The sequence below is a fragment of the Malaclemys terrapin genome, chromosome 8 (assembly GCF_027887155.1).
Source record: "Malaclemys terrapin pileata isolate rMalTer1 chromosome 8, rMalTer1.hap1, whole genome shotgun sequence".
In the NCBI taxonomy this organism is placed as follows: domain Eukaryota; kingdom Metazoa; phylum Chordata; order Testudines; family Emydidae; genus Malaclemys; species Malaclemys terrapin.
The window spans coordinates 109451142-109463427 of record NC_071512.1 but is presented as its reverse complement, the minus strand read 5'-3'; the positions used below and the strand labels follow the sequence as shown (position 1 = coordinate 109463427).

At 57.4% G+C, this 12286-nt stretch overlaps 1 protein-coding gene across 5 annotated transcripts in view; it reads left to right on the top strand.

Annotated features, from left to right (window-relative positions):
* PTPRF (protein tyrosine phosphatase receptor type F) overlaps positions 1-12286 on the top strand; it is a 570835-nt gene that overhangs the window by 484967 nt on the left and 73582 nt on the right. For all 5 annotated transcript variants that reach the window (XM_054037699.1, XM_054037700.1, XM_054037697.1 and 2 more), the window contains 3 exons: positions 31-175; positions 4928-5233; positions 8323-8516. In XM_054037699.1, coding sequence (XP_053893674.1) covers positions 31-175; positions 4928-5233; positions 8323-8516 — 645 coding nt within the window. The remainder of the gene's footprint in view (positions 1-30; positions 176-4927; positions 5234-8322; positions 8517-12286) is intronic.

Here is a 12286-nt window from a genome sequence, read left to right as displayed (position 1 = left end):
AATAACTGGAGTCTCCCATCCGTTTTCCAGCGCAAGGTGAACTTTGACCCAAGCTCATCGTACGCGGTGGAAGGTCTCAAGCCTGACACGCTGTACAAGTTCCAGCTGGGAGCCCGTTCGGAGCTGGGGCTGGGGGTGCACACCCCAGTTCTAGAAGCCAGAACTGCCCAATCCAGTAAGTGTCCACGAGGCTGTCAGTGAGGACAGAGCAAAGGCAGCCTGGTTTCCACCTGGGCACGGGGTGCATCAGGGCTCAGGGCTCCTGCCCTTGTATTGTCAGACCAGCCACTGACCCATAGCGACCCGGGGCGGGTTAGGGAAAGCCAGCCAGCACTCCGGTCTCGGCCTGCTTGGCAGAAGGCGATACGGTAAGTCCTGTCTGTGTCGTTCAGCCATGCCGTCCTTCCCCGCAGGTAGACTCACAGAGACACTGAGGAGGGAGGAAGGTGGGCTGGCAAAGTGCCTGGGAGAGGCTGCGCGGCGGGGTCATGCGTCTCTGTGAGTTTACTTACATGCCGTCATGCCATTCAGATGGGCAGGCCAGGCTCAGACTGTGCTAGACTCTGGCAGCTTGAGAGCGCCTGTCTCCCTGGCCATGGGACACTCTCATTCCTCCCCCTCCCCTTCCCAACCACCTCCCCAGCTGCCTGTCTGCGCAGGGTGCCAGGCGCAGGACGCGTTAGGTACGTTTGCAAGGCAGGGCCCCCCTGTGCTGACTGGCGGCTGGGAGACCAGGCGTAGGCGTGGGGCTTGTGTGTGAGTGAATGAGGCGGCTGCTCCGGGGACTGCAGGCACGAGGGAAACAACCACAAGCAGCAGGGAAGTTAATCAAGAGGCCAGATTCTGAGGTGATCCTGGCACTATCCCTTTCCTCCACTCTCTGCCCCATGTGATCACAGAGCAGAGTTCACTTGGCTGTGATTGGCAGCTCAAAGTGCTGCCCATAAGCAGATTAGGGCTATCAAAGGGCTCTCCGATAAGCTGGTTTTCACTAACCAGTTCTGGGCTTGCTATCATGCAAAGAGCATTGAAAGGGGCGGAAGGAGCGTCTGTCTGGGATTTGGTGACCATGTGGGGTGAGCAGTTGGTGAAGGCAGCCGGCTTTCTCTGCATGGAGAGCGTCTCCTGTTCCTGCTGCGTTGGCTGGGCCGAGGTGGTCCATCAGAGCAGGAGGGCAGCGGTGCCACTTATGATTAGAATGACCTTCCCTTCAAGGAAAAGGCTGCAGCCCTGTTTTTTCCTTCCCCCCATTAGCATATCAATCACCAGAATCCCAGCAGCCCAGTTAAACTAGCGCTCCGGCTAATGGAATCTTAGTGCCTGAGCAATAGATTGGACATAAAATATAGAGAGAAGCTCAACTCAAGCCGTTATAAATATTTGAACGCTGGAGAACGTGCTCTGAATATGGGGATTTGTCATTTTATTTTTTTGCTGGTTTTGATGCCACTCTCATTGCTGGACAAAGGGTTGGACACCTCTTCCGCCCCTCAGCTAACAAAGGCAAACAGGCAACGGACGCAGACCCCAAGTGCTGTGTCGATGGGATTTAGCTAACGAGGAGCAAGGCATTCTGTCCCCACAAGTCCGTTCATCAAGAGCACTCCGTGTGTAGACAGGCCCTGAGGAGCCCTGCCATAGTCAGACTAGGAGAAGCCACTCCTTGGAGACAGACTCCTCAGGGAGGAGCAGACCCCTACCTGCTCTCTGGGCTCCTAACCTACTCTGCACACACCATCCACTCACCAGCACTTCCAAAGTCATCCTCTTAGAGATTTGGCTTTCTTAACAGAGACAGCAAAGTTACCCAGGTCGGGCGTCCACACCACAAGAAGGGGGCTGACAAATTGAAAAGGGCTCAGAGAAGAGCCCCAAGGGCAACTGAGGTCTAGACAACATAGGGGTGTAGTGGATTCTCTGTCACCTGGAGTCTTTAAGTCAGCAGTGGACATCCGTCTAAAAGCCCTGCTCTAACTCAGCCTGAAGTTATGGGCTTGATGCTGGAATCACTGGGTGAAATTCTCTGGCCTGCTGTGCAGGTCAGATAGGTTCCCTCTGACCGTAAAATGGGTATTGTTCGTCTGTACTTCAAGTGATTGTCCCCTCTGCCGTTCCATCTGGTTGCCCTGGAAAAGGCATTTAGATGGCAGAGAACGGCAAGCAGAAGCAGTCAGACGTGTACGATCTGAAGAGCCTGTTTCAGGTGATATTCCTGGCACTGACAAGCAAGAGGCCAGTCCTCATAGACTCATAGACTTTAAGGTCAGAAGGGACCATTATGATCATCTAGTCTGACCTCCCGCATGATGCAGGCCACAAAAGCTGACCCACCCACTCCTGGAAGAATTCTCTCCCTTGACTCAGCTGTTGAAGTCCCCAAATCATGATTTAAAGACTTCAAGTCGCAGAGAATCCTCCAGCAAGCGACCCCTGCCCCATGCTGCGGAGGAAGGCGAAAAACCTCCAGGGCCTCTGCCAATCTACCCTGGAGGAAAATTCCTTCCCGACCCCAAATATGGTGAGACCGTTATGGGTTGCTAGCTGGGCTTTCCCCTGCCGGGAAGGCTCTGAAAACCGGAGTGCTCTGCAGAGAGGGAACCAGCATTCATCGACAGACCAGGGGCTGGGGCCAGGGGTCACCTTCCGCAGCTATACATGTCCACACAGGAAACAGAGGAGGATGTGCAGCCTCTTAACAGAGCCTTCAGCAGCACAGATAGGACCCTCAGCTCCTGAAGTGTCTGGGCAAAGAGTTTTCCATTCCAAAGTGCTTGGTTGAGTTGAGTTTTGCCCGGACACTTCACAGCAATCAATACAGTCTTGCAGGACAATACAGCCGCACCAGACATGGGGTATAATTTAGCAGAGGAACCCCTGAGCTGTGCCTGGCAGGGGACGGGGTGGGGGTATGTTGGATGCTGCAGGGGGACCTGTTTTGGAAGTAGTCTGTGTGCCGGTGAATACCAACGAGTCGCCCCTCAATCGGAGACGGCCCTGGCGGTGGGAGCACAAAGTGTCTGCAGAAGCAGGGCTGCGGCCCACCCTGTGCTTGGTGAGAAACTCGTTTAAATTCACCTGCGCGGGTTCTGCAAAGGGATCCGGAATTTAAAGGGGCTGATGGTCCCCCAAGCAGGTGTGGGAGGCGGATGGAGTAAGGACCCACAGATCTCCTCGCCCTCCCCAATTCAAGCTGCTCTCCCTCCAGATTTGCCAGGGTGCTTGGGGCAGATTTTCCCCTGGTAAGGAGCCTCTGAGCTGGGTTGGGGCACAGGCCCGCTCGTGCCCAAAGCCGGGCAGCAGTACACAGTCTCCTGGCCCTCCGCCTGTTTTGAAGTGGAGGCAGCGGCGTGTCTGCGGGGAGTGGTGCGTGCGTGCGTGTGTGTGTGCGTGCGTGTGTGTGTGCGTGCGTGTGCGTGTGTGTGCGTGTGTGTGTGTGTGCGAGCTGACCCTGCTGCCTGCCCAGCGCGGGGGATGGACATTTCCATGCCGGGGGTGGTTTAAGTTGACCCTGCTTATGTTACTGCTTTTTATTTTATTTCCCTTAAGCGTTAAGCGACTGCTTGTGTGTTTTGCACATTGTCTGTGTGACTCTTACCCAGCCAACAGGCAGGATGAAAAGGCCAGCGAGACGCCTACCTGTGCTGCCTTGCAGAGAGGGCCCTTATTACAGCAGCTCCTCGTGTTAGGTCCCGGGAGACGCTGTGCAGAGCAAATGGCCGAGCGCATGCTGGCCTGCCTGCTTGGCCTTTACAGCTGGTGGTGGAAGGGAAGGGCTTCCCCGAGCCTCATGGCTCCTCGCTTCACAGGCACCGCCTCTGAGGTGTCCCCTGAGACTCCATTCTCTCCCTCTGCCTTCTCTGTCCTCCCTCTGACTGTCGTCTGGGCTGTTGATACTCAGCTGTGTGTGCGGTTCCTTCAGTTCCTGAGCACTGCAGGGGGGACCTGTCCTCACTGCAGGCTGCGGGTAACCTGTCAGCACCTCCTGCAGGTCGTTGTCCTTTGCTAATTCCCCTCCTGCCCCATATTCTCTTCCTTCCTCGTTCCCAGCAGGGCCAGGAGTGGTGGGCTGGGTGGCACCTGTGTACTGGTCACCTTCAGAACAGGCCGCCCACCATCTTCTGTCCCCAGCCCGGAGCTATCGTTCCTGCTGGCGTGGCTCAGAACTTACTGTTAGAGGCAGATGATTTTCACGTCCACTTTGAAGCGAAACCTTGCCTGCCCTCCCCTCCATCCCTCCCACCCCCCCCCCCACACACACACACAGGCTGGGGATGAGGCTTGGGTGGGGTGGGGCCTGAAGCCCATTGACAGGTAATGAACAGGCTGGGCCCACTTCCAGATGTCCCTTCTCACACGACAAGCACAGCCACATCCCTGCCAGCCTCAAAAGCTCCGCGGGCTCCTGTCCCGGTTCAGGATACAGTGCCCAGTTCCCTCTCTGGATTTTGTTCTAGCCAGTCTTCCACACATCTTCTCTCTGTTCTCCTGCTGGGTCTGCCTTCAGCTAGCCCCAGGCTCCTCTCTGCCCTTCGCTCAGTGTCCCCACTTCTGCTGCAAGAGCCTCCTCTTCTGTCGCTTCAGCCTTCTGGGATTTTGGTGCCTCTTCAGCTGTTTGTTTCACATCTCAGTTGAAAACATCTCTCTTCTCCCTGGCCCCATGTCTCTCTCTCCCCCTCTCCATGCTGTTTAACGCTGTCACGGCATGAAACCCCAGGCAGCTGGGGAGGCAGTATTGTGTTGCAATGCTGTCCGTCAGATAGTCAGATACAGATTGCCCCAAACGACTTCTAAAGAAGGAGTGGGAGAGTCTACAAAGCTCTCGGCTGTATTTCATTGCTACTTCAGTGCTCAGTTGGCTGGGTAAGAGTTCCCTCTACATTTTGTTTTTCCTTCCACTCATTTCCCTTCATCTCCCCACTATCCCTAGCCCCTTCTGCCCCACCCCAAGAAGTCGAGTGTGTAAGCACCAGCTCCACTACCATCCGGGTAAGTTGGGTGCCACCGCCTGCTCAGAGCCGCAATGGGGTCATCACGCAGTACTCCATTGCCTACCAGGCGGTGGACGCAGAGGACGGCGCCAAGCACGTAGTGGATGGAATTGGACGGGAGCGCTCCAGCTGGGAAATCAAGGACCTGGAGAAATGGACAGAGTACAAGGTGTGGGTACGGGCCCACACAGATGTGGGGCCTGGACCAGAGAGCTCCCCGGTGCACGTGCGCACTGATGAGGACGGTAGGTGTCACTGAGCTGCTCCTTCAGCCACTTCCCTGCAGGTAGCAGGACCCTTCCTTGCTGTTCTGCCTAGCGCTCCTCAACCTGTGCCCAGTGCCCGGAATATAGCGGGACCAACGCTCCTTCTCTCACACCACGCGCCAGCCTGGCAGCCTCTGCCACGTGCCCCCTCCTGCTGCTGGCCTTTGCACTGGCCTTTCTGTGCCTTGCGCGGGAAGCTCAGGGCAGGCACCAGGTGACGGGATAGGCAGAGTCCTGGATGCCAGTGGTGCAGCTGGCCTATCGCATGTCCCCCGTTTGACCCCACACACACACACAATCCTGGGCCTGCCAGGTAAGTGAGGAGGCCACTTGCCTGGCACTCGGAGCGCAGCTCCCCTGCTCAGGCTTCTCCTGTAATGGAAGCACTGTAGGGCGCCCCCCTCTTCTGGCAAAGGCTGTAGGGTGGGCCCCCACCCCCACCTCCAGCTCCAGCAAAGGCTGTAGGGTGGGCCCCCCGCCCCCTGGCAAAGGCTGTAGGGTGGGCCCCCCGCCCCCGGCAAAGGCTGTAGGGTGGGGCCCCCCTCTCCTGGCAAAGGCTGTAGGGTGGGCCCCCCACCCCCGGCAAAGGTTGTAGAGTGGGGCCCCCCTCTCCTGGCAAAGGCTGTAGGGTGGGGCCCCCCTGCCCCCTGGCAAAGGCTGTAGGGTGGGCCCCCACCCCCGGCAAAGGTTGTAGGGTGGGGCCCTCCTCTCCTGGCAAAGGCTGTAGGGTGGGCCCCCTCGCCCTCCTCCCCCGCCAAAGGCTGTAGAGTGTGGTGGGCCCCCCTGGCAGCGGCTGTTCTCTCCTGTATTGTAGGATCAGGATTTAAAGTTTGCTTGTTGGCTAGAAATGCAGAAAATCAGAGAGAGGAAACAAAGTCCATTCGAGGCTCATGGATATTGTTGGAAAGCTGCTCTCCACCCTGGCTCCCAGGCAGGCCACAGCTTACGTAAATCTGTTCTTCCTCTGCAGCGCCAGACTATCCCGTGTCCAGAGCGCGTTCCTGGCTGGGACGGCCTTGAGCAGAAATTGCATTGCATTAGCAAGTCTGTCAGTTATGTCAGCAGGGCTTAAGCCATTCCCTCTGAAAGTGCCAGTGCTCGGCATGACAGAGGCACTTCCGTGGTTTATGCTGACCTCAGAGGCTGTGCTTGGCAGTGGGAGGGAAGCGGCAGAGAGGCGAATGGAGAAGTATCTCCGCGTTGCCCAGCCAGCTTCACAAATTGAGACCAGACATTTTGCAGTTTCACTAAATGTGCTGCCACTGTCCCTTGTGCCTCTTCAGCTGTGGGATGTGGTGTATGGAAATGTTCATTGACTGTTTGCCTGGCTTGATGAATACATCTGTGTGTACTGCTGCCTGTATTGTTTGCTTCAATTCTCATCCAGCCGAGTCGCAGCCCAAGGGAAGCTGCTACCCTAGAAATGTCACAACAAGCTCTCCTAGTTAGTTTTAGGGCACCGTGCTTGGACATCCCAGTTCAGCTGTCAGAAATGATTTCAGATTCCTCCAACATGCTGATGCTCAGGAGATGTCCCCAAGGAAGGAATGTGAAATGCAGAACCCTGAGTGAGATGAGAACAAACTGAACTTTCCCTCTCCGATCTCAGACCCATCCCTTGCTCACATCGCTGGCACGGGCAGCACAGCAGACTCCCCGAATGGGGGAACCCGCCCAGTCCCCCCAGGACCAGATTCCTAGCAAACGCTGCACAAGCTTCTTCACCTTCGTGTCCCCCGGCCCAGGAGCTGCTCCTGCTGCGGCCGGGGCTGAGGTTCTATTACCCAACGAGCTCAGATCAGGAGCATCTTGCCTTTCGCCCCGGTTCCCAGCTGGGGTTCGGCTCACTCGCCCGGGGGAGGAAGCCGTGGGACTCGCCCACGGTCACTGAGTGGGTTGGATGACAACGCAGGGTGCACCAGGCTTGTGGTGGTAACCACTTGGCCACAGCCCCCTGCACTCTGACACCTCCGCTGGCCTATCAGTGTTGAAATGCCCACTCCTTCCCTTCTCCGTTTTATTTAATTATCTACAATTAAGAGAGACATCTGGGGAAAAGAATGAATTGCCCGGAGGCTTCAAAGTGGTGCTTTCCTGCTGGGTAGCTGTTTCTTCCCGTCTAGTTGGTTGGAATAGCAACATTCATTATTTCTGCATGTCAGCTATCCATCCCTAATTACCTAATTGGGATGATTTCTTGCTGTGCTGGGAGTTGGGGCATATGGGCCTTTTACAGGCCTGGATCCTTCCCGGGGAAGGAAGAGTGGGTGGGGGCCACTCAGCAGTGGGACAAAGGACCCGAGCTGTGTCCTGCAACCAGCTCCTCGGCGCTCGCATGGCGGCGATACCCTCCAAAGGGATGTGACTCTGCTCCCAGCTGCTTCAGCCCGAGGGAGCTTTCCAAGAGCAAGGGAGAGGCAGCTTTTTCAGCACTGACAGCATTCAGTCAGCGCGGGAGCAAAAAGGCAGAAGGATGTCATGTTTCCAAAGGCAGACAGGGTGTAAATATACCTTGAAACGTGCCTCACCTGGCAAGGAAATTGATATTTTCAGGGCGCCATACGTTTTCATTTTATTCTCCGAAAGCATTCATCAAGCCAGGCATGAAGTGCAGGCTCCCAGGCCCCTCTCTCTGGCCGGACTCAGTGACTGCTCTCTCTGTACTCTGGGTTGCTCTTTTTCTTTCCCATTAACCTTTTGTTATTCTGGCAGTGTCCGTGTGGGATCTGGGCGGCGGTGGGGCATGTGGGGACGTGTGTCAGTTTCAGGGCCCGTGTTACATCTGCCTAGAGCGGCGTGTCTGTATTTGAGCAGGGCGCCCGCCCAGGGGAAAGTAAACAGCAGAGTGCAGGTGGCATCCTGCAGCCTTAGGCAAGGTGTGCTCCTGTAGCTCCCAGCCCAACCCATTCCCATGGGGACAGTAGGGCTCTGTGTGGACACCAGGGAGATCCGGGTGCAGGGAGGTGTGTGGGGCCAGGTTTGAGAGGAGGCGGGGGAATGAAAGTACCGTGGTGATGGGAGTGGTGTGACCTGTGCCGTTAACACTGTCTGTCCAATGTGTGTTCTAGTGCCCAGCGCCCCACCACGAAAGGTGGAGGTGGAGTCTGTGAATTCAACAGCCATCCGGGTCAGCTGGAAACTGCCACTCTCCAACAAGCAGCATGGACAGATCCGGGGATACCAGGTCACTTACGTGAAGCTGGAGAACAATGAACCGCGAGGGCAGCCTGTTATCAAAGATGTCATGTTAGCAGAGGCCCAGGTACAGCATGGGGACCGCGGGCTGCTGGGCATGGGACAGTCACTATTGCTCTGTCTGCGCAAACACCAGATGTACACTGTGATGTGCAGGACACAGGACGCAGCCAGAGGCCACTAAGTCACTGGCTAGACCCAGGGACAGACCAAGCTGATTCCTGGAGGAGACTTGTGGCTGCCCCCTTTGGAACAGGGGTTTGCTGGGCTCGTGGGCTGGTGACGAGGTCAATGAGAGGATGATTGCGCTGTCCGCCTCCCTTCCACCCCGCGGCTCCCCTGAGGTTCTGGGGGAGAGCTCAGCTGGCAGGGATTTGGTTCCTTGTAGCCACATCCCTGCCTGTGAGAGGGACGTGGGGAGCTGGCACGTAGTGTCCGCACCTTGCCAAGCAGGGAGTGACCCTTCAGAGAGCTTTAAATAAGTCTTTCCTGTCTGCTGCCTTCTGCATTGCCAGTGTTCAGCAAGGGGCAGAGCCACCTTAAGGTACAGCTCCCTAGGCAGGACTTGCTTCATGTTTGCCCAGCCCCGCCTATTTGCACATTGCGCCGAGAGCCATGAAATTCCCCGTTGCCAGGCTCTGCCCGTAGGACTCCAGCCAGCCGTGCCCATTTACAGCTCTGCTTTGGTCAGGTGAGACTCAACCTAGATTTACCTTTGGAAACACAAAGGTAGACAGAGCAGGCAGGTCTGAGAGGGCTGGGCAGGAGTGAAGAGGTGAGGCGGACCTTGGGAATGGATTTCCCTCGCTGCATTCACTCTCACTCCATGCTTTGGGCTGCCAGGAGGCTGCATGGTGCGCCTCGACTCCTGCAGTGTATTCCATGTGCCGGCCCTCGCTCTGGTCACTCTAGACTTCCAGCACAAGAAAAAGCAGTCGCCCCTCCCTGGGAGGAACTTTCCTGGGGCCAGAGACCTCTTCCGAGCCTCGCCTGAGGAGAGCCCCGAGCCCTGCACGGGATGGACCTGGGCCATTCTCTGCGAAGAGAATTGCACAAATGAAGTACACATCCCCTGCTGCAAGTGACAAGTGGCCGATTCAGACCTCGCTTGAATCAAACCCAGTATAAACACTGGAGAGCTGCAGCCATTAATTGATCCATCTCCTGAATGCAGCTCTGAATCACTTACCCATTTCTCAGCAGGGAGCACAGTGCTCAGAGCAGGTTTTCCCCACTCAGACTCTGAAGGAGTAAACCCAGCAGCAGTGTGGAGAAGGACAAGGTAGAGGAGAGGAAATGGGCTGAGAGCTCACTGAAGGGCTGAGGAAGTCGCTGGGGTTTCACATGCTTCTTTATTTGAATATGTAGAAAAGCTGCCTAATGGCCTTTTCCTTTCCCACCAGAGCATCATCTTCAGGCTGTAGCTTGACCAGTTTATCGCCTTCCTGTTTCGTTTGGGGCTAATGGGTTAATCCCAGTTTTAGGCCAGAGCAAGAACTAGTTGCCTTCAGAACCTTTCCTCTTCAGCCGGTCAATCTCATTTTCATTTCTGGCTCATTTCCTGGACAATGGGCAGTTTAGAGAGAGCAGCTCTGGTCTCTGGAGCCCCCTGCAAGCTCACTGCAATGAGGGTAGATTCCACTTTCCGATGTGTATCCAACTCCTGTCAAACGTTCCCTAAGCTCCTTTTTGCAGGGATGTGTCCGTGCCCCTGTAGGAGGGGTAAGCCCTGCTGTGTGTGTGTCTGAGACCATGTCGGTATTTCACAGCACCTCAGCAGCTGTTCCGTAGCCAAAGATGTACAAAGGGGGTAGGTAGTCCTCGTTAATTAACTGTCATCTTGTCTTGCTGAAAGACTTGCCCATCATAGGCCTTGGGCATCCAGGGACGGTGTTGGTTTGTCCCAAGTTTTTTGGTTTGTTTGTTTTTCACACACAAGTTGTGATCAAGCAAGCAAGTTGCAGGTTTTTTTGGCCCTGTGGAGCGCTTGTCAGTCTTTGGCATTATGTGGAAAGTTCATTGCTAGCTGTGGAGTCTCCTAGGTACTTCTCCAAGCTACAGATCATGCCAGTCTCCTCCATTTCAGGGAAGTCCCATGGAGTGAAATTAGAAGGGAAGCTAAGGCAAGCTGGTAATTGTCATGAGGAGTATTGCTTTTCAGGAACCAGGTGGCTGCAGAGATGAGCTGATAACTTTGCAAGGAGACGTCTTCTGTGAGTGATTAGGAGAGAACTTTCCCAGCACCAGCAAGGAGGAGCTACTGATCACTGCTTGTGCAGAAATGTCAGGCTCTTCCAGGTGGACAGGAACAAGAAGAGAATTAAACTGATTGCATATCTGGGGTCAGAGAGGAAATTTATTTCCGGGCATGTGGACAGGGCCCCTCCTGGATGATCTGCTGATTGTGAGTGGGCATAGTCTACCCCAGGGGTGGGCAAACTACGGCCCGGGGCCGGATCCAGCCCCTCAGGGCTTTGGATCCGGCCCGCGGGATTGCCCAACGTGGCGCCATGGACCCGGTGCCGCTCTCAGAAGCTCCATGTGCGTTGCCCTTGCCTCCAGGCACCACCCCCCGCAGCTCCCATTGGCCGGGAATGGGGAACCGCGGCCAATGGGAGCTTCGGGGGAGGTACCTGGAGGCGTGGCAAGGGCAGCGCACACTTGAGGTAAGCGGCGCCAGGCCGGAGCTCGAACCCCTCCTGCACCCGGCCCCCCAACTCCCTGCCCTGAGCCCCCTGCCTGCACCTCGCATCCCTCCTGCACCCCAACTCCCTGTCCTGAGCCCCCTCGTACACCCCGCCCCCCAACTCCCTGCCCTAAGCCCCCTGCCTGCACCCCAACGCCTGCCCTGAGCCCCCTCCTGCACCCCGCACCCCTCCTGCACCCCAACTCCCTGCCCTGAGCCCCCTGCCTACACCTCGCATCCCTCCTGCACCCCAACTCCCTGCCCTGAGCCCCCTGCCTGCACCTCGCATCCCTCCTGCACCCCAACTCCCTGTCCTGAGCCCCCTCGTACACCCCGCCCCCCAACTCCCTGCCCTAAGCCCCCTGCCTGCACCCCAACCCCTGCCCTGAGCCCCCTCCTGCACCCCGCACCCCTCCTGCACCCCAACCCCTGCCTTGAGCCCCCTCTCACAGTCCGCACCCCTGCCCTGAGCCCCCTCCTGCACTCCGCACCCCTCCTGCACCCCAACTCCCTGTCCTGAGCCCCCTCATAGACCCCATACCCCTCCTGCACCCCGCCCCCCAACTCCCTGCCCTGAGCCCCCTGCCTACACCTCGCATCCCTCCTGCACCCCAACTCCCTGTCCTGAGCCCCCTCATAGACCCCATACCCCTCCTGCACCCCGCCCCCCAACTCCCTGCCCTGAGCCCCCTGCCTACACCTCGCATCCCTCCTGCACCCCAACTCCCTGTCCTGAGCCCCCTCGTACACCCCGCCCCCCAACCCCTGCCCTAAGCCCCCTGCCTGCACCCCAACCCCTGCCCTGAGCCCCCTCCTGCACCCCGCACCCCTGTCCTGAGCCCCCTCCTGCACTCTGCACCCCTCCTGCACCCCAACTCCCTGTCCTGAGCCCCCTCATAGACCCCATACCCCTCCTGCACCCCGCCCACCAACTCCCTGCCCTAAGCCCCCTGCCTGCACCTCGCATCCCTCCTGCACCCCAACCCCTGCCCTGAGCCCCCCCACACCCTGCACCCCAATTCCCTGCCCTGAGCCCCCTCGTACACCCCGCATCCCTCCTGCCCCCTGCCCCCCAATTCCCTGCCCTGAGCCCCCTCATACACCCCGCACCCCTCCTGCATCCCAACCTCTGCCCTGAGCCCCTTCATGCA